This window comes from Physeter macrocephalus, chromosome 4 (assembly GCF_002837175.3).
Source record: "Physeter macrocephalus isolate SW-GA chromosome 4, ASM283717v5, whole genome shotgun sequence".
Lineage (NCBI taxonomy): Eukaryota > Metazoa > Chordata > Mammalia > Artiodactyla > Physeteridae > Physeter > Physeter macrocephalus.
Genome location: NC_041217.1, coordinates 139,881,271 through 139,907,018, shown reverse-complemented (window position 1 = coordinate 139,907,018; position 25,748 = coordinate 139,881,271). Strand labels below are relative to the sequence as shown.

The 25,748-nt window shown below is 37.7% G+C and overlaps 1 protein-coding gene across 1 annotated transcript in view; it reads left to right on the top strand.

Annotated features, from left to right (window-relative positions):
• The window catches only part of SCP2 (sterol carrier protein 2), a 174,122-nt gene that overhangs the window by 77,244 nt on the left and 71,130 nt on the right, over window positions 1–25,748 (top strand). Inside the window, exon 11 of the mRNA XM_024119754.3 lies at window positions 10,323–10,430. Within this exon, the coding sequence (XP_023975522.1) occupies window positions 10,323–10,430 (108 nt within the window). The remainder of the gene's footprint in view (window positions 1–10,322; window positions 10,431–25,748) is intronic.

The window sequence follows — 25,748 nt, the reverse complement described above, 5'->3', positions numbered from 1 at the left end:
AGGATCTTGATGTGATTTATGTCAGAGTGTTCTGCCTGTGTTTTCCTCTAAGAGTTTGATAGTGTCTGGCCTTACATTTAGGTCTTTATTCCATTTTGCATTTATTTTTGTGTATGGTGTTAGGGAGTGTTCTAATTTCAGTCTTTTACATGTAGCTGTCCAGTTTTCCCAGCACCACTTATGGAAGTGGCTGTCTTTTCTCCATTGTATATTCTTGCCTCTTTTATCAAAAATAAGGTGACCATATGTGCGTGGGTTTATCTCTGGGCTTTCTATCCTGTTGCATTGTTGTGTATTTTCTGTTTTTGTGCCAGTACCATACTGTCTTGATTACTGTGGCTCTGTAGTATAGTCTGTAGTCTAGGAGCCTGATTCCTCCAGCTCTGTTTTTCTTTCTCAAGATTGCTTTGGCTATTCAGGCTCTTTTGTGTTTCCATACAAATTGTGAAGTTTTTTGTTTTAGTTCTTTGAAAAATGCCATTGGTAGTTTCATAGGGATTGCATTGAATCTGTAGATGGCTTTGGGTAATATAGTCATTTTCACAATGTTGATTCTTCCAATCCAAAAACGTGATATATCTCTGCATCTGTTTGTATCATCTTTAATTTCTTTCATCAGTCTTACAGTTTTCTGTATACAGGTCTTTTGTCTCCTTAGGTAGGTTTATTCCTAGGTATTTTATTCTTTTTGTTGCAATGGTAAATGGGAGTGTTTCCTTAATTTCTCTTTCAGATTTTTCATCATTAGTGTATAGGAATGCAAGAGATTTCTGTGCATTAATTTTGTATCCTGCTACTTTACCAAATTCATTGATTACCTCTAGTAGTTCTCTGGTAGCATCTTTAGGATTCTCTATGTATAGTGTCATGTCATCTGCAAACAGTGACAGCTTTACTTCTTGTTTTCCAGTTTGGCTTCCTGTTATTTCTTTTTCTTCTCTGATTGCTGTGGCTAGAACTTCCAAAACTATGTTGAATAATAGTGGTGAGAGTGCACAACCTTGTCTTGTTCCTGATCTTAGAGGAAATGGTTTCAGCTTTTCACCATTGAGAACGATGTTGGCTGTGGGTTTGTCATATATGGCCTTTATTATGTTGAGTTAAGTTCCCTCTATGCCTACTTTCTGGAGGGTTTTAATCATAAATGGGTGTTGAATTTTGTTGAAACCTTTTTCTGCATCTACTGAGATGATCATGTGGTTTTTTGTTCAATTTGTTAATATGGTTTTTCACACTGATATGCGTGTATTGAAGAATCCTTGCATTCCTGAGATAAACCCAAATTGATCTGGTGTATAATCCTTTTAATGTGTTGTTGGATTCTGTTTGCTAGTATTTTGTTGAGGATTTTTGCATCTATGTTCATCAGTGATATTGGCCTGTATTTTTCTGTCTTTGTGACATCTTTTTCTGGTTTTGGTATCAGGGTGATGGTGGACTCGTAGAATGAGTTTGGGAGTGTTCCTCCCTCTGCTATATTTTGGAAGAGTTTGAGAAGTATAGGTGTTAGCTCTTCTCTAAATGTTTGGTAGATTTCGCCTGTGAAGCCATCTGGTCCTGGGCTTTTGTTTGTTGGAAGATTTTTAATCACAGTTTCAATTTCAGTGCTTGTGATTGGTCTGTTTTTATTTTTTATTTGTTCCTGGTTCAGTCTCGGAAGGTTGTGCTTTACCAAGTATATGTCCATTTCTTTGTGGTTGTCCATTTTATTGGCATATAGTTGCTTGTAGTAATCTCTCATGATCCTTTGTATTTCTGCAGTGTCAGTTGTTACTTCTCCTGCTTCATTTCTAATTTTATTGATTTGAGTCTTCTCCCTTTTTTTTTGATGAGTCTGGCTAATGGCTTATCAATTTTGTTTATCTTCAAAGAACCAGCTTTTAGTTTTATTGATCTTTGCTACCGTTTCCTTCATTTCTTTTTCATTTATTTCTGATCTGATCTTTATTATTTCTTTCCTTCTGCTAACTTTGGAGAGTTTTGTTCTTTCTCTAATTGCTTTAGGTGTAAAGTTAGGTGGTTTATTTGAGATGTTTCTTGTTTCTTGAGGTAGGATTGTATTGCTGTAAACTTCCCTTTTAGACTTGCTTTTGCTGCATCTCATAGGTTTTGGGTCATCGTGTTTTCATTGTCATTTGTCTCTAGGTATTTTTGATTTCCTCTTTCATTTCTCCAGTGATCTCTTGGTTATTTATTAGTGTATTGTGTAGCCTCCATGTGTTTGTATTTTTTACATATTTTTTCCTGTAATTGATATCTAGTCTCATAGCATTGTGGTCGGAAAAGATACTTGATACGATTTCTGTTCCCTTAAATTTACCAAGGCTTGATTTGTTACCCAAGGTATGATCTATCCTGGAGAATGTTCCATGAGCCCTTGAGAAGAAAGTGTATTCTGTTGTTTTTGGATGGAATGTCCTTTAAATATCAACTAAGTCCGTCTGTTTAATGTGTCATTTAAAGCTTGTGTTTCCTTATTTATTTTCATTTTGGATGATCTGTCCATTCCAGCTTTCTTTTGATTTCCATTTGAATGGAATATCTTTTTCCATCCCCTCACTTTTAGTCTGTATGTGTCCCTACGTCTGAAGTGGGTTTCTTGTAGACAGCATATATACAGGTCTTGTTTCTGTATCCATTCAGCCAGTCTATATCTTTTGGTTGGAGCCTTTAATACATTTACATTTAAGGTAGTTATCAATATGTATGTTCCTATTACCATTTTCTTAATTGTTTTGGGTTCGTTATTGTAGGTCTTTCCTTCTCTTGTGTTTCCTGCCTAGAGAAGTTCCTTTGGCATTTGTTGTAGAGCTGGTTTGGTGGTGCTGAATTCTCTTAGCTTTTGCTTGTCTATATAGTTTTTAATTTCTCTGTCAAATCTGAATGAGGTCCTTGCTGGGTAGAGTAATCTTGGTTGCAGGTTTTTCCCTTTCAACACTTTAAATATGTCCTGCCACTCCCTTCTGGCTTGCAGAGTTTCTGCTGAAAGATCAGCTGTTAACCTTATGGAGGTTTCCTTGTCTGTTATTTGTTGTTTTTCCCTTGCTGCTTTTAATATTTTTTCTTTGTATTTAATTTTTGATCGTTTGATTAATATGTGACTTGGCGTGTTTCTCCTTGGGTTTATCCTGTATGGGACTCTGCGCTTCCTGGACTTGATTATTTCCTTTCCCATAGTCGGGAAGTTTTCTACTATAATCTCTTCAAATATTTTCTCAGTCCTTTTCTTTTTCTCTTCTTCTTCTGGGACCCGTATTATTCGAATGTTTGTGCGTTTAATGTTGTCCCAGAGATCTATGAGACCATCCTCAATTCTTTTCATTCTTTTTTCTTTATTCTGCTCTGTGGTAGTTATTTCCACTGTTTTTTCTTCCAGGTCACTTATCCATTCTTCTGCCTAGTTATTCTAGTTATTCTGCTATTGATTCCTTCTAGAGAATTTTTAATTTCATTTATTGTGTTGTTCATCATTGTTTTTTTGCTCTTTAGTTCTTCTAGTTTCTTGTTAAACGTTTCTTGTATTTTCTCCATTCCAAGAGTTTGGATCATCTTTACTGTCATTACTCTGCATTCTTTTTCAGGTAAACTGCCTATTTCTGCTTCATTTGTTTGGTCTGGTGGGTTTTTACCTTGCTCCTTCATCTGCTGTGTATTTCTCTGTCTTCTCATTTTGCTTAACTTACCGTGTTTGAGGTCTCCTTTTTGCAGGCTGCAGGTTCGTAGTTCGCATTGTTTTTGGTGACTGCCCCCAGTGGGTAAGGTTGGTTCAGTGGGTTGTGTAGGCTTCCTGGTGGAGGGGACTGGTGCCTGTGTTCTGGTGGATGCGGCTGGATCTTGTCTTTCTGATGGGCAGGACTCCATTCCGTGGTGTGTTTTGGGGTGTCTGTGACCTTATTAAGATTTTAGGCAGCCTCTCTGCTAATGAGTGGGGTTGTGTTCCTGTCTTGCTAGTTGTTTGGCATAGGGAGTCCAGCTCTGTAGCTTGCTCATCGTTGAGTGGAGCTGGGTCTTAGTGTTGAGATGGTGATCTCTGGGAGAGCTTTCGCCGTTTGATATTACGTGGAGCCAGGAGGTCTCTGGTGGACCCATGTCCTGAACTCAGCTCTCCCACCTCAGAGGCACAAGCCTGACACCTGGCTGGAGCACCAAGACCCTGTCAGCCACATGGCTCAGAAGAAAAGTGAGAATAAAGAAAGAAAGAAAGAAAGAAAAATAAAGTTATTAAAATAAAAAATAAAAAATTATTAAAAATAAAAAATTAAATAGTATTAAAAATAAAAGAAAGGGGCTTCCCTGGTGGCGCAGTGGTTGAGAGTCCGCCTGCCGATGCAGGGGACATGGGCTCGTGCCCCGGTCCGGGAAGATCCCACATGCCACGGAGCGGCTGGGCCCGTGAGCCATGGCCGCTGAGCCTGCGCGTCTGGAGCCTGTGCTCCGCAACGGGATAGACCACAACAGTGAGAGGCCCGCGTACCACAAAAAAAAAAAAAAAAAAAGAAAGAAGAGAGCAACCAAACCAAAAAACAATCCACCAATGATAACAAGCACTAAAACCTATACTAAAAAAAACAATAAACAGAAAAAAAAAACCACAAAAAAAACGGACAGACAGAACACTAGGACAAATGGTAAAAGCAAAGCTATTTAGACAAAATCACATGAAGAAGCATACACATACACCCTCACAAAGAAAGAAAGAGGAAAAAATATATATATTAAAAAAAAGGAAGAGAGCAACCAAATCGATAAAAAAATCTACCAATGATAATAAACTCTAAATACTAAACTAATGATAATAAACTCTAAATACTAAACTAAGATAAACATAAAACCAGAAACAAATTAGATGCAGAAAGGAAACCCCAAGTCTACAGTTGCTTCCAAAGTCCACTGACTCAATTTTGGGATGATTCCTTGTCTATTCAGGTATTCCAGAGATGCAGGGTACATCAAGTTGATTGTGGAAATTTAATCTGCTCCTCCTGAGGCCACTAGGAGGAAATTTCCCTTTCTCTTCTTTTTTCACACAGCTCCTGGGGTTCAGCTTTGGATTTGGCCCCGCCTCTGCATGTAGGTTGCCTGAGGACATCTGTTCCCTGCCCAGACATGACAACGAGGTTGAAGTAGCAGCTCATCAGGGGGCTCTGGTTCACTCAGGCTTGGGGGAGGGAAGGGTACGGAATGTGGGGCGAGCCTGTGGCAGCAGAGGCCAGCGTGATGTTGCGACAGCCTGAGGCGCGCCGTGTGTTCTCCCGGGGAAGTTGTCCATGGATCTTGGGACCCTGGCAGTGGCGGGCTGCACAGGCTTCTGGGAGGGGAGGTGTGGATAGTGACCTGTGCTTGCACACAGGCTTCTTGGTGGCTGCAGCAGCAGCCTTAGCGTTTCATGCCCGTCTCTTGTGTCCACACTGATAGCCGTGGCTCGTGCCCATTTCTGGATCTCGTTTAGGCGGTGCTCTAAATCCCCTCTCCTCGTGCACCCCGAAACAATGGTCTCTTGCCTGATACGTAGGTCCAGACTTTTTCCCGGACTCCCTCCTGGCTAGCTGTGGCACATTAGCCCCCTTCAGGCTGTGTTCATGCAGCCAACCCCAGACCTCTCCCTGGGATCTGACCTCTGAAGCCGGAGCCTCGGCTCCCAGCCCCCACCAGCCCTGTTGGATGAGCAGACAAGCCTCTTGGGCTGGTGAGTGCTGGTTGGCAGCAGTCCTCTGTGCTGGAATCTCTCCGCTTTGCCCTCTGCACCCCTGCTGCTGCGCTTTCCTCCGTGGCTCCAAAGCTTCCCCCCGCCCCCCCGCCCCCACCGCTGTCTCTGCCAGTGAAGGGACTTCCTAGTGTGTGGAAACTTTTCCTCCTTCACAGCTCGCTCCCAGAGGGGCAGGTCCCATCCCTATTCTTTTGTCTGTGTTTTTTCTTTTTCTTCTTTTGCCCTACCAAGGTACGCGGGGAGTTTCTTGCCTTTTGGGAAGTCTGAGGTCTTCTGCCAGTGTTCAGTAGGTGTTCTGTAGGAGTTGTTCCACATGTAGATGTATTTCTGATGTATTTGTGGGGAGGAAGATGATCTCCACATCTTACTCCTCCACCATCTTGAAGGTCTGATCTATAATTTTTGTTTCTTCCTGTACCTATTAATTTTGGTAAGATATATTTTTCAAGAAAATTGTCCATTTCATTTAAGTAGCCAAATTTGTTCACTGAAGTTGTTCAAAGTATTCTCTTATTATCCTTTTAATGTCTATAGAATCTATGGTGATAACCTTTTTTAAAAATTCCTCATATTGATGGTTTTTGTTCTTTCTCCTTTTTTTTCTTCATCTGTCTAGCTAGAAGTTTGTCAATTTTGTTGAGCTTTACAAAGATTCAGCTTTTGCCTTTGTTACTGTCTTTTTTTCCCCCTCCATTTCACTGATCTCTGCTCTTTATTATTTACTTCCTTTAACTTATTTGGGTTTACTTTTTTGTGTTTTGTTTTGCTTTGTTTTAAGTTTCTTATGATAGATCCTTAGATCATTTATTTTAGCTATTTCTCCTTTTCTAGAGTATGTTTGTAAAGCTATACATTTTCTTCTAAGCAGTATTTTAGCTGCATTCCAGATTTTGATATATTCATTGTCATTTAGTTCAAAATATTTAAAATGTCCCTTTAATGTCTAATTTTGTCTTTGACCTGTAAATTATTTAGAAGTGTGCTATTTAATATCCAGGTATTTGGAATTTTCCTCGGTATGTTATTGTTATTGCTTTCTATTATAATTTTGCTGTAGTCAGAGATTACACTTTGTTTGATTTTGGTCCTTTTAAATTAATTGAAATTTACTTTATGGCTCAGCGTATGGTATATATTGGTGAACTTATGCACTTGAAAAATAATGCAGATTCTGTGGTTGTTAGAAGTAGTGTTCTATATATGTTAATTAAATCAAGATGATTGATAGAATTTTTAAGACCTTCTGTGTCTCTACTAATTTATTTGACTTGCTGTATCACTTGCTGAGAGAGGGGTGTTAGGATCTCCTACTACAATTGTGGAACTATCTCTTTCTTTCTTTAGTTCTGTCAATTTTTGCTTCATTTATTTTGAGGCTCTCTTATTTATAATTGTTATGTCTTCCTGATGAGTTGTATTTTTTTTATTATGAAACATTCTGCTTTATCTCTGGTTACATTCTTTGTTTAGAAGTCTCTTTTATCTGACTAACATAGCATGCCAGCTTTCTTATGCTTACTGTTTACATGATATATCTTTTTCTGTCCATTTGCTTTCTACCTATTTGGGTTATTTATTTGTCTATTTAAGGTGTGTCTCTTGTAGGCAGTAGTGTATTGTTTTTTATCGACTTTGTCAGTTTCTGCCTTTTAACGGAGTGTTTAACGGAGTGTCGTCTAGTACAGTAACCACTAGCTCTATGTGGTTATTGAATCCTTCAAATGTGGCTAGTTCAAATTGAGATGTGCTGTAAGTATGAAGTACACATCAGATTTTGAAGACTTAATATGAAAAATAGAATATAAAGTATTTTGTTAACAATTTTTTATATTGCTTACATTTAAAAAAAAATTTATTTATTTTTATTTATTTTTGCCTGTGTTAGGTCTTCGTTGCTGTGTGAGGACTTTCTCTAGTTGTGGCGAGTGGGGTCTACTCTTTGTTGCAGTGTGCGGGCTTCTCATTGCCGTGGCTTCCCTTGTTGTAGAGCATAGGCTCTAGGCATGTGGGCTTCAGTAGTTGTGGCCCGTGGGCTCTAGAACACAGGCTCCGTAGTTGTGGCACACGGGCTTAGTTGCTCCACAGCATGTGGGATCTTCCTGGACCAGGGATCGAACCCATGTCCCCTGCATTGACAGGTGGATTCTTAACCACTGTGCCACCAGGGAAGTCCTTATATTGGTTACATTTTGAAATGAAAATATTTTGGATATATTGGGTTAAACATTATAAAATATATATTAAATAAAATATATACTAGAAAATTTTAAAGTACATGTGTGATTTGCATTATATTTCTGTTGGGCAGTATGATTTAAAGAGCATTAACGTTTAATATAATTACATATTTATATAGTAGGATTTAGGTTGACCATTTTATTATCTGTTTCCTCTATATGTCCCTTTGTTTTTTGTTACTCTGTTTTCTTTCTCACCTGTTGCCTTTTGGATTATCTGAATATTTTTAGTATGACATTTTAGTATGTATTGGCTTTTTGACCATATCTGTTTATTCTTAGCTTAGTTTTTGGTTAGTTTTGTTTTGTTTTAGTGGTTGCAGGGTTTCTCAACCTCAATACTGTTGACACTTGAGCTAGATCATTCTTTTTTGTGGGGCTTGGACATTGTAGGATGTTTAACAGCATTCCTGGCCCTCTACCCACTACATGCCAGTAGTACCTACCCCCACAGTTGTGATAATCAAAAATGTTTCTAGACATTGCCAAATGTCCCCTGGGGAACAAAATTTCTCTGGGCTGAGAACCACTGCTGTAGGCATCTCCTTAGCGTTAATATTGTACCACTTCACATAAAATGTAGAAACCTTGCAAACATATATTTCCATTAACCAATTCCCTTCTGCCTTACACCCACCTTTATGTTAAATTATCATATATATTACATCTACATACATTAAAAAAACCCCAAAGACAGTGTCATAATTTTTGTTTTCAATAGTTGCACATATTTTAAAGACCTTAAGAGGAAAAAAGTCCTTTATATTTACCCAGATATTTATTATTCTGTTGTTCTTTCCTCTTTCTTTTTTTTTTTTTTTTTTTGTGGTATGCGGGCCTCCCTCTGCCGTGGCCTCTCCCGTTGCGGAGCACAGGCTCCGGACGCGCAGGCTCAGCGGCCATGGCTCACAGGCCCAGCCGCCCCGCAGCATGTGGGATCCTCCCAGACCGGGGCGCGAACCCGGTTCCCCTGCATCGGCAGGTGGACGCGCAACCACTGCGCCACCAGGGAAGCCCCCCTCTTTCTTGCTAATCCAAATTTTTCTAGAGAATTTACTTTAGCATTTCTTATAAAGCAGGTCTTCTGGAATGTTAATTCCCCAGTGGAATATTCTGATACTTCATAGGATTATATGTATTATGGAAAATCATGCAGTAAATTATTCACTTCTTGGGGTTGGTTTGTGTTCAGTCTGCTATTACTTGGTACAGTGACAATATTTAACAATATGAAAGCAGTAATAGCAGATAGTTTACTTGTTATGACTAGAGCCTTATATTAGATTCTATGTTAGAAACACATCAGAAAATAGAAGAATGTCTCAATGGATGGTTTTTAATCTACAACCTAGATTTAAAATCAAATTAAAAGTGTTAAGTCATCTAAAATTCTGTGATTAGTATGTTTCATTTTGCCAGTAGAGAAACACTCTTGTTTTTGAAGGCAATAAAATGTGTTGGCTAAGAACACAGGCTGTGGAGCCAGGCTGCCTGAGTATTCTAGATCCCCTGCTTTGGCCTTAGATTGGTTACTTAATATCTATGTGTCTCTTTCCTCATCTGTATAATGGGAATGATAGTACCTACTTCATAGGGTTGAGGATTAAATTAAATTATGTAAATATACGTAAAATAATGAGAACAAGGCCTGACACAGAGTGAGTACGTAAAAGCTATTAGCCACCTCTGATAACACCACCACCACCATTATCATCATTTGGAGATTCCACCTCTCATTACCAGAAATATCATCTGGAAGAATATTTTATACAGTACATGCATTTTTATTTACTTCTTAACCACCTGGAAGAATGACCAGGGAATTGATAGGAATGTTGAAGCTGCCAAGCATGTGATGTAATTTTTTTCTTTTAAGCTTGCATTTATGCTCAACAGTATTTTCAGTCATTTTCCTTCATTTCATGAAAGCGCTCTTTTTTTTTCTGTCCCTCTCCCCCCTGTTGTTTCCTAAGAATATTTATATAGAATGTAGTAGTACAGTTGAAATGGAAATGAATATTTTGTCAAAATTATGAATTTTTAAACCTAATATTATTTTACAGTATTGTATCCATTTCAGTGCTTTTCTTCTGGTTCTCTGAATCTCGATTATATTTGTAGCAATTTTGGAAGCAGAGAGCTCTTAGGAGCTAATAGGAGCTTTGTTTCATGCAGGAAGTGTTCTGAAAATATAAGCCTTTAATATTCAATATTTATTACCTCACTTTTAGAAGTGCTTGTATCAATTTGAAGTTAGTTTGAGCCATCAAGAAATGTTTGCTCCAAGAAATTCTTGGCTATCTGTAACTTTAAAAAAAACATATCATTTGTTCTGATGTTATTTTTAACATTTATGAATATTATTTTTCCTTCTATAGGTCAAGGTGGGAAACTGGTTGATAGAGGAGATAATACTTATGGAGGAAAGTGGGTCATAAATCCTAGTGGTGGATTGATTTCAAAGGGACACCCACTTGGAGCTACAGGTAATAATAAACACAGATTTTATAATTTTTAAGTTATTTTTGGCATAAGTGTGAATGATTTGGTCATTGATTTGAATGAATGATTGTATTCTCTGATTTTGGTAGCCAGTGTTTTAAATGATTATTTAGCCACGGTATCTTTGATTTTCATTAAGTATAGTATAGTTCAATAATCTTGATTAATTGATGAGAATTTGAATTAGTTGAAACTCTAAATTCAACAATAGGCATTTTAAAAAGTTTGATTATTTTAAAATTTGTGTACAACTTAAGCTGTTTCTAGAGCTGCTAGATAAGAATCATTTTAAATAAGCACGTTATTTATTATAGTTGCATATGTGGTTGGTGTTGCATAGAAATTTTTTTCTCTTGAGAGAACTGGACTAAAAGATATGAAATAAGAATTTTACTATGGCTCTACTGCTGACTGGCCATGTGATGCTTTTGATTAATTATCAATTAGTGAGTTTCCTTAATTGTAAAATGAAACTGTACAAAGTGGTTTCTGAAATAACTTAGCACTAAAATTCTGAGATTTATTTTATGAAGACAGGTGAGTTTTGTATTTTTTCATAGTGTCTTATATATTAAGTAAAATTCCAAAATAGAGAAGTTAGAATTTATAGTGTATTTATTACAGCCATTAACTTCGGCTTGTTTCTGTTTATCACTCAAATTACGTAAGTTTATAATCTAGTAGAGAAAATGGGTATACATAGATAGAGCATAAGAGAGAAATAGGTAGACAGGCACATATAGTTGCAGTATAATGTGCCACCTTGCTATTTGTGTTCTGTCCTGTCTGTTGTTTGGTTCTTTTCTGTCTTTCATAATATCTTTTATTAATGGGTATTTTTTAGTATTTTATTTTCTCTCTTCTACTGAATTATTTCTTTTTCTCTCTTTTTTTTAGTGTTTGCTCTAGGATTTACAACATCCATCTTTGATTTACTGTAGTCTACCTTCAAATAATGTCATACAATTTCACTTATAGTGTAAGGGATTTTTACAACAGTGTATTTCCATGTACCCCCTCCTATCCTTTGTGCTATTATTGTCATACACATACTTCTAAATATATTATTAACCCCACGATATACTATTATTATTGCTTTAAATAATTTAATGTCTTTAAAAGTAATCTTAAAATGAGGTGAATGAGAGTGATGTTACTGAGAGTGGCAGAATAACCACATCTGAAAATACTCTGTTATAAAATTACCAAGAACACTTGCAAAAATTGTCAAGATCAACTTTTTCAGAGCTTTGGAAATTAACCAAAGGCTTACAATGATCTGGGGCAGCATTTATTAAAAACAAGTCAACAGTGTTATCTCTGTAAGAACAGCAAACTTTGTGGCATTTTTTACTTGCTCTGGTAACAGTCCTTTCTCCAGCTCCATGGTAGCCTTGAAAACCAACAGCCTGCAATCATGGTGAAAACTAGCATTTTACCCAGCACTGGAGGAGTCAAAATGGAGTTGGAGCTCTTTCAAAGCCCCATATTCAGAGACTTGTCATTATTTGACCTGTCTGGAAGTTCCCTGGTAAACCAGTCTCAAAAAGCTTGTCTTTATGTAATCTGACAGAGAACTTGTCCAGTGTAAACAGTATTTTCCTCAGAATCATTTGTCAAGAACAATCAGCAACAACTGTTTAACAACATAGCTGCCTGAGATGCCAATAACAACTGGAGGAAACAACAAATTAACCAAAGAAAAAAAAAGGCTTAAAAGAAGAAGCTGGTGAATGAAATGTCCATAGAACCTGAGGTAGCCCAAATATTGGATTTGCTAGACAAAGACTTTAAATCAGCTATTTAAGTATGTTCAAAGAAGTAAAGGTATAAAAATATACTTTCGTTTACTTCTTTATATATAGTAAAGAAGTAAAAGAAAGTATAATAATGTTTCACCAAACATTTACTAGATAGAAATTACTAGATAGAAATCAATTACTAGATAGAAATTATAGAAAAGAACCAAATAAATTCTGGCATTGAGAAGAAAAGTAACTGAAATGAAGAATTTACCAGAGGGGCTCGATACCAGATTTGAACAGGCAGAAGAAAAAAGTTGGTGAACTTTAAGATAGGTCTATTGATATTATTCAGTCTGCGAAACAGGAAAAAAAAAAAGAATGAAGAAAAATGAACAGAGCCTCAGAGACTTGTGGGACATCAGCAAAGTGTAGCAACATATACATACTAATAGTCCCAGAAGGAGAGGAGAGGAAAAAAAGGGGCAGCAAGAATATTTGAAGAAGTGAGGGCTGATAAACTCCTTAAACTTGAAGAAAAAACATAAATATACATATCCAAGAAACTTAACAAGTAGGAATACCTCAAAAAGACCCACACCTAGACACATAATCAAACCATTAGAAGCAAAAGACAAAGAATATTGAAAGCAACAACAGAGAAGTGATTCATCATGTACAAAGGATCCCCCAAAAGACTTAACCTCTGATTTATCTTCTGTAACCATTAAGGCAGTGTGATGAAAGAAGCTGCCAACCAAGAATTCTGTATTCAGTGAAACTACCTTTAAAAAAATGAAGAAGTTAAGACATTCCTAGATAAAAATAATTGAGAGAATTTATCACAGACCTCCCCTATAAGAAATAATTTTAAAGAGAGTCATTCAGACTGAAATGAAAGAGCACTAGACAGTGAAATAGAGAGCACATGAAGAAAGAAAGAGCACTGGTAAATGTAACTACCTTGGTAAATATAAAAGACAATATAAGTGTATTTTTTTGTTTGTCACATTTTCCCCCCTCCTATCTGATCTAAAATACAACTATAAAGGGCAATAATCTGAGTTGCTTTATACAATGCATAGAGATGTAATTTGTATGACAATAACACAAAGGAGGAAGGAGGGAAGAGAGTTATATAGGAGCAGATTTTTTGTGTATGCTATTGAAATTAAGTCAGTATTAATTTGAACTAGATTGCTGTAAATTAAAATGTGAATTGTAATCCCTAGAGCAACCACTAAGAAAATAACTAAAAAATACATAGTAAGGGAATGACAAAGAAGTAAAATGGTACATTAGAAAATACCTATTTAACACAAAAGAAGGAAATAATGGAGAAATAGAGGGATGAAAAACGACTAAAGTTCAAGAGAATGAGAAGGGAAGTCACAGACTAGGAGAGAATATTTGCAAAAGACACATCTGCTAAAGAACTATTATCTAAAATACACAAAGAACTCTTAAAAGTAAACAATAAGAAAATGAGCAATCTGATTTAAAAATGGGCAAAAGATCCAAACAGACATCTGTCTAAAGAAGATATACAGGGGCTTCCCTGGTGGTGCACTGGCTAAGAATCTGCCTGCCAATGCAGGAGACACGGGTTCAAGCCCTGGTCCTGGAAGATCCCACATGCCGTGGAGCAACTAAGCCCGTGTGCCACAACTACTGAGCCTGCGCTCTAGAGCCTGCAAGCCACAACTACTGAGGCCCGCGCGCCTAGAGCCTGTGCTCCACAATGAGGGAAGCCACTGCAATGAGGAGCCCGTGCACCTCAAGGAAGAGTAGCCCCCGCTCGCCGCAACTAGAGAAAGCCCGTGTGCAGCAACAAAGACCCAACGCAGCCAAAAATAAAAAAATAAAATAAAATATATTAAAAAAAGAAGATATACAAATGGCAAATAAGCATATGAGAAGATCCTCAACATCATATGTCATTAAGGAATTGTAAATTAAAACAGCAATGAGATCCTACTACGTACCTATTCAAATCTCCAAAATCCAAAACAACAACAACACCAAATGCTGGAAGATTCTTACAAAATGGAACATCCTCTTACCATAGGATCCAGCAGTTGTACTCCTTTGGCATTTACCCAAATGAGTTGAAAACTTATTTACACGAAAACCTACACGTGGATGTTTATAGCAGCTTTATTCATAATTGCCAAATCTCGGATGCAACCAAAATGTCCTTCGTTAGGTGAATGGATAAATAAACAGTGGTACATCCAGAAAATGGAATGTTATTCAGCCCTTTCCCAAAATTTAGTTATCAAGTGATGAAAAGGCATGGAGGAACCTTAAATGCATATTGCCAAGTGAAAAAGCCACTCTGAAAAGGTTATGTACTATATGATTCCAACTATATGATATCCTAGAAAAGGCAAAACTATGGAGACAGTAAAAAGATCAGCAGTTTGAGAAGGGAGGGTTGACTAGGTAGAGCACAAAGGATTTTTAGGGCAGTGAAACTGTTCTTTATGATTCTTTAATAGTGACTATGTGTCATTTTACATTTGTCAGATGTATACAAAACCAAGAGCAAACCCTAATGTAAACTATGGACTTTGGGTGATAATTATATGTAAATGTAGGTTCTTCAGTTGTAACAAATGATCCACTCTGGGGCAGGATGTTGATAGTGAGGGAAGCTATGCACGTAGTGGGGACAGGGAGAATATGGGAAATCTCTGTACTTTCTGCTAAATCTTGTTATGAACCTCAAACTGCCCTAAAAAGGAAAGTGTAAAAAAAGTTAATCTCTGTTAACATACATTTATGTTAGATGATAGATAATGGAAGACAGGAAAACAAAAGCAATTTGGTTAATATATACAAATATATTTATGTCAAAGCAAGGAAGCTAGTCCTGTTAAATTGTTAAAGTCCTTTTTCTGCTTCTTGTCACTATTAAAGTCCTTATTTCTGCAACTTGTAGGCGGTGATAGCTGGTATTTGTAATTTCCTTCTTTCACAACCCATTCTATACTGCTTTTGCCCTTAGTAAGTACCTCATTTGTAGTTTCTCATCTGGTGCAATAAACTACACCTTCATTCCTGAATAGTCTGTGCTGTTAGCAGTCCTGCTTCTTTGGGTTATTGTAGTAAACTAATTTTTATTGCAAGATATGAGAGCATTAAGGGGCACCCCATAGTACTTTTGGGTTCCAAGCTAATCCTTTTTGTCCTCATTATATAGTAGCAACCCAATATTCCCATGATAATCAGGTCAGTCACCCCAGTCAATAAATCCCCTTCTTTGCCTATTAGTTCCGTGTCATGAAGAACCCTAAGTGTCCAGGTAGGAGTCTCTGCTTCCAGTTCAGTGTAACCACAGTTTTGTCTAAGACTTCTAAACCAGCAGAGCCCAAAGTTTCAGGAATGGCAAATAAAATGTTGCTAGTGGATCATTCAGGATAATAGTGAGAGGAACTGCTCCCTTTTCTATCCTTTGATCCTTTTTGTATCCTGGCTATGGAGAAACAGCATCATTGATTCAGAGCATGTTCCACATTTTGGAATATTTCCCCAGCCCTGCAAAGTGTTGCTGGCACCATTATTGAGTCTTCAAAAGGTTTTTTACATGATTCTATCAGACCAACTGCTTCAGAGTGATAGAATACATTGTAAGCCCAGTGCATGCTGTAAGCAGGAGTCCATTCCTGCATTTCATTTATTTAGGCTGTTAAATGAGCTTCTTAATCAGAGAAATATTATGTGGAATACCATGTTGGCAAATCCACCCAGCACAAAGATCAAGTATAAAACCCTAAGGAGTATAAAAATTAGAGGTGTAGGTGGAGAAGAGACGTTTAAGAATGTTGAGAAAAAATGGTCAGTTATCCAAGGGAGGAGAATGTTTCAAAAGTTAGAGGTCAGGCCAGAAACCAGAAAAGTTAGATTGATAAAGAGTGAAGAGTGTCCTTTGGATTTGGCTATTATCAAGTCATTGGCAACCTTGAAGCAATTTTAGTGAAATGTTTTGCATGGAAGCACATGGGAATTTGGAAAGAATTAGAAGTGAGAAAGTAGCAACAGCAGTGCAGATAAACTGTTAAGATTAGTGGCTGTGACTGGAAAGGGATACGAAGAGGGTGTGCCTCAATTGCAGGTATATGTTCTATATGAATGAAGTCATGGCTTTGATCTTAACCTCTTCACTCTTTTTGGCCTAGTCATTTTATCTGTAAAATAGGAATAAAATATAGTATCTACCTTATAGGGTTGTGCTGTGGATCAAATGAGTAAATATGTGAGTTCCCAAAACAGAGTAGAACAACCATAATTACTAGTATTCTCTTCCCACCATTCCTACAAAAGAAAGTCAAAATGGATCCAGTTAACTGTTGCTAGTAATAAAGCACTTGTTTGTATCTCAGTATGAAAAATAATTTATAACCATTTCAGGAAAAGAACATTGTTAATTTGTAAAGAAAATAATTTTCCTTCTAGTATGACAGCCTCAAGGCACCAATTTCACTATGTAAATATTGTGCCCAATACTACACAGACATTATTTTAATACTATGCTCTGCCTTTGGTAAATAGACTAACGCTTTTCCTTTATCCCTCAAAAGAATGAGGTCATACTTCAGTGTTGATTCTGTTGCTAATGGTATGTACAGAAGTCAGGGTGATAACAAATATTTCTGTGGTATGGTCATTTAAGGCTTAAAGAGTTACAGTTTGCATTTGAAACAGTGATTTAAATTCTCCTTTCAGACAGCTTCCTCACTCTCATATAGGAAACTTCTGTTTTCATCAGGAGATGAATGTGACATTTCAGTTAGTTGTTGTTATTGACACATAACTTTTTTCTCCTCTGAAAGAACATGTTTTTATTATAATTGACTTGTTGGCCATTCCAAGATATTTTTGTTCTGTCATCCACTAAAACACTCAGAAATAATGATTTGTTGTAACAATATGATTTTTCATATCCATATTCTTTCTCAAAATTGAGGTATAATTTTCATAAAATAAAATGAACAGTTCTAGCAAAAACAGTTGTTTATAGCAGCATTATTCATAGTAGCCAAAAGGTGGAAACAACCCAGATGTCTGTCATCAACTGATGAATGGATAAACAATATGTGGTATATTCATACAGTGGTATATTCTTTGACCATAAAAGAAATGAACTAATGATACATGCTACAATATAGATGGACCTTGAAAACATTTTGCTAAGTGAAAGAAGGCAGTCACAAAAGACCTCATATTACATGATTCATTTATATGAAAGTCCAAAATAGGCAAATCTGTAGAAACAGAAAGCAGATTAGTAGTGGCCTAGGATTGGGAGGGATAGCTAAAGAGTATGGAATTTCTTTTTGAGGTAATGAATATGTTCTGAAATTGATTGTGGTGATGGTTGCACATATTTCTGAATATACTAAAAACCATTGAATTGTAATCTTTAAATGGATGGTTGGTTTAGACAGTTGTGTACATCCATGTACCTACCAGCTGAAACAAGACATTAGAACATTTCCATCACCCCAGAAAGTTCCATTGTGTCTATTTCCAGTAAATCCCCAACTTCCCTCAATCACCTCTCTCTAACTCTCCAACCCTGCCCCCCAACCAAGCTAAGACTGATTGACTTCTATCATGGTAGATTAGTTTTGCTGATCTTCAAACTTCATATGAATGGTACAGTATAGTGTGTATAGGTACTCTTTTGTGTCTGGATTCTTTAACTCAGTAGAATGTAAGATTTATCAAAAATTTTGTATCAGGAGTTCATTCTTTTTTATGGCTAAATAGTATTTTATTGTTAAAATATATCAGTTTGTTTACCCATCCTTCTGTTGGACATTTGGGTTCTTTTCTGTTTAGGGGTATTATGAATAAGGATGCTATAAATATTTTTGTACAAGACTATTTGTGGACATACCTTTTGTGTTTTTCTTGGGTTAGTAACTCAGAGTGAAGTTGCTGAGTCATAGGGCAGCATATGTTTAACTTTATAAGAAACTGCCAAATAGTGCTTCAAAGGGTTGTCATATGCTTTTTAATATTATAGCTGGATGACAAATTTTAACATTTTTTAAATTAGTTTTTAATGGAGTGTAGTTGATTTACAGTGTTGTGTTAGTTTCTGCTGTACAGCAAAGTGAATCAGTTATACATAAACATATATCCACTCTTTTTTAGATTCTTTTCCCACATAGGTCATCACAGAGAATTGAGTAGAGTTCCCTGTGCTGGATGAATTTTAACATCTAACAAGTATTTCTCTTTCTCCGTAGGTTTAGTTCTATTCCTCCGAGGCAACCCCTTTTAAAATTCCTTTTGTATTTTTCCAAAAATTGTTATGCTTATACAAATACATATGTATATGCGTATTTATAGTCTTTCTGAATGTATGTTTGTATATGTGTATATTTATCACATTGTAGACTGCTTTTTTACTTACATCTTAAAATTTTTTCTGTGTTATCACTTATAGCTAGTCTTTATTCTTTTTAATGCCTGCATAGTGTTCTGATTACAAGAAATTTACCTAGTGATTCACTTATGGGTAGACATACAGATTATGTCAAGTTTGTTATTACAGACAATGTTGCAGTAACCATCCTGTGTCTTTGCATACTTTTTCAAGTATACCCATAGGATAAAATCCAAACAGTGGACTTCCTGTGTCAAAGGATAGTACGTATTTTAAAATGGATGGATATTGCCCCATTTTCTTCAAAGAGATTATACCAATGCACATTCCCAACAACAGCGTATGAGAGTGCTTTTTTTTCTACAACCTTGTCAACGTTGGATTTTTAAAAATCAAATGTAAACAATTTTGCCAATCTTGACAGGTCATCCAGTTCTTTCTCCTGGGCACTAAAAAACTAACCTAAAACACCCAGGAAGGTAGAATTTGCCCAATTTTTAAATACTTCAAAGAGAGACTCGTACCTTCTGCAGTATTCTTTGAAAACTCTTTTCAATATTTGAGTCTACACTGTTGGTAACATCTTCCTCTTATCAGTCTTTAAGGGATAGTGTTTAATGGTGGTGTAGCATTTTGGGAGGAAAATTTATAAATTTTGATGACTTTATTGGTAGTCTGCATAAAATGAGGAATTACTGAAGAGTAAATGTTTACTTGCTACACACTGAGAATTTGGATATATTTCAAGTAAATCTGAAACGTGGCCATTAGCTGTAGCCCAAGAAAGAATTCAGACTCCTGAAAAATATATCAGAATGACAGCTCAGAGTTGTTTAAATATTTTTGCCCTAGTTACTTGGATAACAAACTGCCATAGGATTCTAAGGAAATCAGAAAACAGTCAAGTAAGTGTTTCCAAAACATGTTAAGGTGGGGTGGGGAAGGTTTAAGTTTCTCTTCTACCAATGGTATTCTTTTAATTGCATGATATTGCTACTTTGGTGGGAACTCAGCATTGGAGAATTAGCTTTAAAATTAACTTTCCGGGCTTCCCTGGTGGCGCAGTGGTTGAGAATCTGCCTGCCGATACAGGGGACACGGGTTCGTGGCCCGGTCCGGGAAGATCCCACATGCCGCGGAGCGGCTGGGCCCGTGAGCCATGGGCACTGAGCCTATGATCATGCAATTGTCAAGAACTGGTTTCATTGAGGTGGAGTGGCCAAGAGGGTGGAGTAAAAGACCCTGAGCTCACCTCTACCCACCAGCACACCAAAATTACAACTACTTACAGAGCAACTATAGATGAGAATGACCTGAAGACTAGCAGAAAGGATTTTTCACAATTAAAGATACAAAGAAGGAATCACAATGAGATGAGTAGGAGGGGCAGAGAATGGTCTAGTCAAGACCCACACCCACAGCTGGGTGACCCACAAACTGGAGGTTAATAACAGTTGCAGAGGTTCTCACCAAGGAGTGCCGTTCTGAGTCCCACATTGGGCTCCCAAGCCTGGGGTTCCTGTACCAGGAAGTTGAGCCCCTAGAATGCCTGGCTTTGCAGGTCAGTAGGGCTTGCATAGGGAGAGTTGGAGGGCTTGCATAGGGCGGGCTGCATAGGGAGAGCTGCCTTGGAAAAAGAGACTCACTCTTAAAGGGCTCACACAAAATCTCACATGCTCCAAGACCCAGTGAAGAGTCAGTAATTTTAAAGGAGCTTGGGTTAAGCTCATGTGCTGATCTTGGAGAGCCTCCCAGAGAGGCAGGAAGCAACTGGGGTTCCCTCTGGGGACATAGATGCTGACAGAAGCCATTTTGGGAACTCATTCTACTACAAGAACACTGGTGCTGGTGAAAGTGAGTGGGGCAGGCACGGAGGCCTCCTTTTGTCCACCACTTCTTATAAGCAAGACTCCAGCCTCCATGACCTTCCCTGAGTTCCAAAGGGTGGATTTGAACAGTTGCTAATCTAGGGAGGAGCAGCCAAGAAACCACCTGAGGAAAGATTAAGGGACCAGAGAAGCTCATCAAGATTAAGAGACAACCACCTGAGATGAGATTAAGGGAGGGCAAGCCCTGCTCACACCCTAATCTTGTCAGAGACCCCACCTTTGAACCACTGCTGTAAAACCCTTCATCAAATCCTCTGAGGTTGAGACACACAGTTTTTCGAGGCAGAAGCCCAGTGTGTCTCCCTTTGCCTGGCAGAGTATTGAATTATAAAGCTATCTTTTCTACTTCACCCAACACTCTGTCTCCAGGATTTGAGTCGGCACCCGAGTCGGTAACACTGGCAAGCACCATTCTGGAATCCTCCCTCTAGCCTATTAGCACCAGGGCCTTACCTGCCCACCAGCCAGTAGGCACCAGTCCTAGGACCCCACAGGCCAAGAAACCAGCCACATGGGGGGAACCAGCCCTGGAAACCCCCCCAACTCAAGCCCCACACGCAGTCACCCAAGGACCCAGTTCCACCCTCCAGTGGGCCAGCATCCTCCACATGAGGCAGGGCCTGAGAGCCACTGGCTGGGGGCAAGTCCCGCCTACCAGCACACCTACAGTAGTCAGCTCACCACAACAGAAGGGTCCATGCGGCCCACATAGGGGGTACCCTTAGAGTATATGGCTCTGGTGGCCAGAGGAGAGTGTGATGATGGGCCCTATAGGATGTCTCCTATATAAGCCACTTCTCCAAGATCAGGATGTATAACCAACCTAATATATATATATATATATATATATATATATACATAGAGAGAGAGAGAGAGAGAGAGAGAGAGAGAGAATTAGGCAAAATGAGGTGACAGAGGAATACACTCCAAATAAAGGAACAAGGTAAAACCCCAGAAGAATTAAGCTAAGTGGAGATAAGCAATATACCCAATAAAGAGTTTAGGGTAATAATCATAAAGATGCTCAATGAATTAAGGAGAAGAATGGATGAACACAGTGAGAAGTTTAAGAAACAGAAAATTAAAAGAAGATCCAAAAAGAACTGAAAAACACAATAACTAAAATTAAAAATATACACTAGAAAGAATAACAGGAGATTAGATTATACAGGGAACGGATCAGTGAACTAGAAGACAGAGTAGTGGAAATCACCCAAGCCGAACAGAAAAAGGAAAAAATAATTTTTCAAAATGAGGATAATTTAAGAGGCCTTCTGGACAACTTCAAGTGTACTAACATTCACATTTTATGGGTCCCAGAAAGAGAAAAGAAGATAAGGGGCAGAGAAGTTATTTGAAGAAAAAAAGCTGAAAACTTCTGTAATATGGGAAAAAAAAAGACATCCAGGTCCAGGAATCACAGAGCATCCTAAACAAGATGAACCCATAGTTTCACACCATGAGACATTATAGTGAAAATGGCAATACTTAAAGAGATAATCTTAAAAGCAGCAAAGGAAAAGCAACTACTATGTACAAGGGAACTCCGATGAGACTATCAGCTAACTTTTCAGCAGAAACTTTGCAGGCCAGATGGGAGTGGCAACATATATTTAAAGTGATGAAACAAAATAACCTACAACCAAGAATTCTCTTCCTGACAAGACTATCATTCAGATCTGAAAAGGAGATAAAGAGGTTTACAGACAAACAAAATCTAAAAGAGTTCAGCACCACTAAACCAGCTTTTCAAGAAATGTTAAAGGGACTTCTCTAAGCAGAAAAGAAAAAACCACAACTAGAAATATAAAAATTATGCAAGGAAAATTCTCATTGGTAAAGGCAAATATACAGTAAAGATAGTAGATCAACCACTTACAAACCTAGTAGAAAGCTTAAAAGATGAAATTAGTAAAAGCATCTATATCCACAAAAGTAGTTAAGGAATATACAAAATGTAAAATATGGTGTAAATAATATTCAGTGTGGGGTGGGGGGAGGGTGTTAAATGCAAGGTTGTTAGAATACATTTGAACTTGAGATCATCAACTTAAATAATCATGTAAATATTTGGGTTGCTGTATTTAAACTTCATGGTAACCACACATCAAAAATCTAAAATAGATACACACACACAAAAGAAAGAAATCCAAATACAGCACTAAAGATAGTCATCAAATCACAAGGGAAGAGAGCAAATGAAGAAGGGAACAAAAAAGGACAAAAACAATCCAAAAACAATTAACAAAATGGCCTCCCCCAAGAGCTTTTCATGCACAACCAGGTTTAGGAACTAGGGCTAGGGTACACAAGGTAACCACTGCCCTAAGGAAGCATACAAGAGGCAGATAATGTAACACAAATGATTAGAATCCAAGGCAGCATATAGGTGCCTTAGGCAAAGCACAAACCAGAACTATGAAGAAAGGAAAAAGGGAAAGGAGAATGGGAGGGGTGATGATTTACTAAATACCCACCACATGTCAGAGTCTGTGCTAGCATTTGTATCTAGTTGGGTTTTGGGGGAGGAGATGTAGAAAGAGGAAGCATATTTAAACTAAACTGGACTGTTTGCTTTTTTCAGATGTGTTTAATTCCTTCTCACCTCTACAAACTCTGGCTTTGCTGTTTTCTCAATAATAGCAACAGCCAACACGTATACAGTGCTAATTTCTAGGCACCGTTCTAAGTATTCTTCGTGTACAAATGCATTTAATTCTCACATCTATTTTTTTATATTTTATAAAAGAGGAACGTAGAGGCACAGAGTAACTTGACCAAAGTCACCAAGGTAGAAAGTAGCAAAACTAGGATTCAAACCCAGGCAGCGTATTTTTAGGGTCCAGGCTCTTAACCACTACATGCTACTTCAGTGCCCTTTTCCTCAGTGGAAATGCCCATCTTCAAGGTCGATCTCAAGTGTTATCTATCTTTTGAAGGTTTTCCTGATTTCTTGATCCTTTCCATAGATTAATCTTTCCCTTTTCTGAACTCTTGCTATACTTTCTCAGTACTTCTCTTTTGACATTTATGCGTGTAGTGCATATTATAATTATTTATGGCCTTTTAAAAAATCTCCTCTGTTTGACTAAGAGCCTGTGAGGGCAGGATCCATATTTCATTTGTCTCTGTAGCCCGAACAGTGCCCAATACAAGACATTGCACATCTAAAGAGGGTTGAATAAATTATTTCTCCTTTAATATCTGAAGGGTGGTATGGGGCAGAGGGGATAAACGTGTTTAGTGTGAGAAGACTTAGGATCATTGGGAAGAATTCATAGGAAGGTAGATTTGGGGCTGTGGCAGGAAAGAAACTTTGTTAATTGTGGTAAAATACACATAACATAAAATTTACCATCTTAACCATTTTAAGTGTACAGGTCAGTGGTATTAAGTACATCTACCTTGTTGTGTCACTGTAACCACCATCCATCCATAGAACTCTTTTCAGGTTGCAGAACTGAAGCTCTGTATCCATTAAACAATAACTTCCCGTTCTCTTCTCCCCTCACCCCTGGCAACCACCATCCTACCAACTGTCTACATGATTTTGACTACTCTAAGCACCTCACATAAGTAGAATCATGCAATATTTGTTCAGGAAAGAACTTTTTAACATGGCGTTTCAAAAATGGAACAGATTGCCTCCTGAGAGCATATATTGCCTGTCACAGAGGCTGTGCATGAGAAATACAAGGTAACAACTTGATGGGAATGTTGTAACGGGAATTGCCCATCTGTTAGGGCCTTAGATTTGACACGCTCTTAGATTCTTCCTAATTCTAAGATGCTTTAATATCCCAAAGGGATGGAATTATGTCTCCTCCTGAATTCACATAGTTCTTAATATTTTTAATGGTACCTATATTATTCTATTGTGTGACTTTTTTTTTTTTTTTTTACATGTTTCAGTACCTTTAAAGGTATTATAAACTTGGGTTTTAAGGAGTTGGGTGAAAATGAAATGAGAGTAAATGGAATTTTAGCCAGGGGACCTAGCATACTCAAACCATGGCCTGGCTCTTCTTGTACTCTATAAGGGGTCACCAAAAGAAGTACATTCTAGGATGATGACTGACAAAACCTAAATCCAATACTGACTCTAAAAAGACAGTAAGTCAGTAAAGCCTAAATAGCATTTTACCAAAGTATCTATTTCATCTCTCATCATATCCTAGAGGTCACCTGTCCTCATTCCCGTTGCCTAGAATTTTGCACATTTATCACTGTGCTGTGAGGGGAGGTAAGTTTTATCATTAGACTCTAATGAACACTCTTCAGTGCCAGGAGAAATGGAGCCTAAGAGAGAATATTTACTTTTGATACCTATTGCCAGGTAGAGATAACTAGGAGCAGGCCCTGGCTTTTATTGCTCCTGCCCAGAAAAAGGAAGACAGAGAAGGAATATTGTGCCTATATATCCCATATTTTATTTTCTTATTTTAACAGCTCTTTTGAGGTAAAATCAACATATAATCAGCTGCACATATTTATTTATTATCTTTTTAATAGATCTTTATTGGAGTACAATTGCTTAACAATACTGTGTCAGTTTCTGCTGCACAACAAAGTGAATCAGCCATATGCATACACATGTCCCCATATCCCCTTCCTCTTGAACCTCCCTCCCATCCTCCCTATCCCATCCCTCTAGGTCATCGCAAAGCACCGAGCCGATCTCCCTGTACTATGCTGCTGCTTCCCACCAGCTATCTGTTTTACGTTCGGTAGTGTATATATGTCGATGCTACTCTCACTTTGCCTCAGCTTCCCCCTCCCACCCCAAGTCCTCAAGTCCATTCACTATGTCTACCTCTTTATTCCTGCCCTGCAACTAGATTCATCAGTACCATTTTTTTTTTAGATTACATATATATACGTTAGCATTTGGTATTTGTTTATCTCTTTCTGGCTTAACTTCACTCTGTATGACAGATTCTAGGTCCATCCACCTCACTGCAAATAACTCAATTTCGTTTCTTTTTATGGCTGAGTAACATTCCATTGTATAGATGTGCCACATCTTCTTTATCCATTCATCTGTCGCTGGACATTTAGGTTGGTTCCATGTCCTGGCTATTGTAAATAGTGCTGCAATGAACATTGTGGTACATGTCTCTTTTTGAATTGTGGTTTTCTCAGGGTATATGCCCAGTAGTGGATTGCTGGGTCACGGTAGTTCTATTTTTAGTTTTTTAAGGAACCTCCATACTGTATTCCATAGTGGTTGTATCAATTTACATTCCCACCAACAGTGCAGGAGGGTTCCCT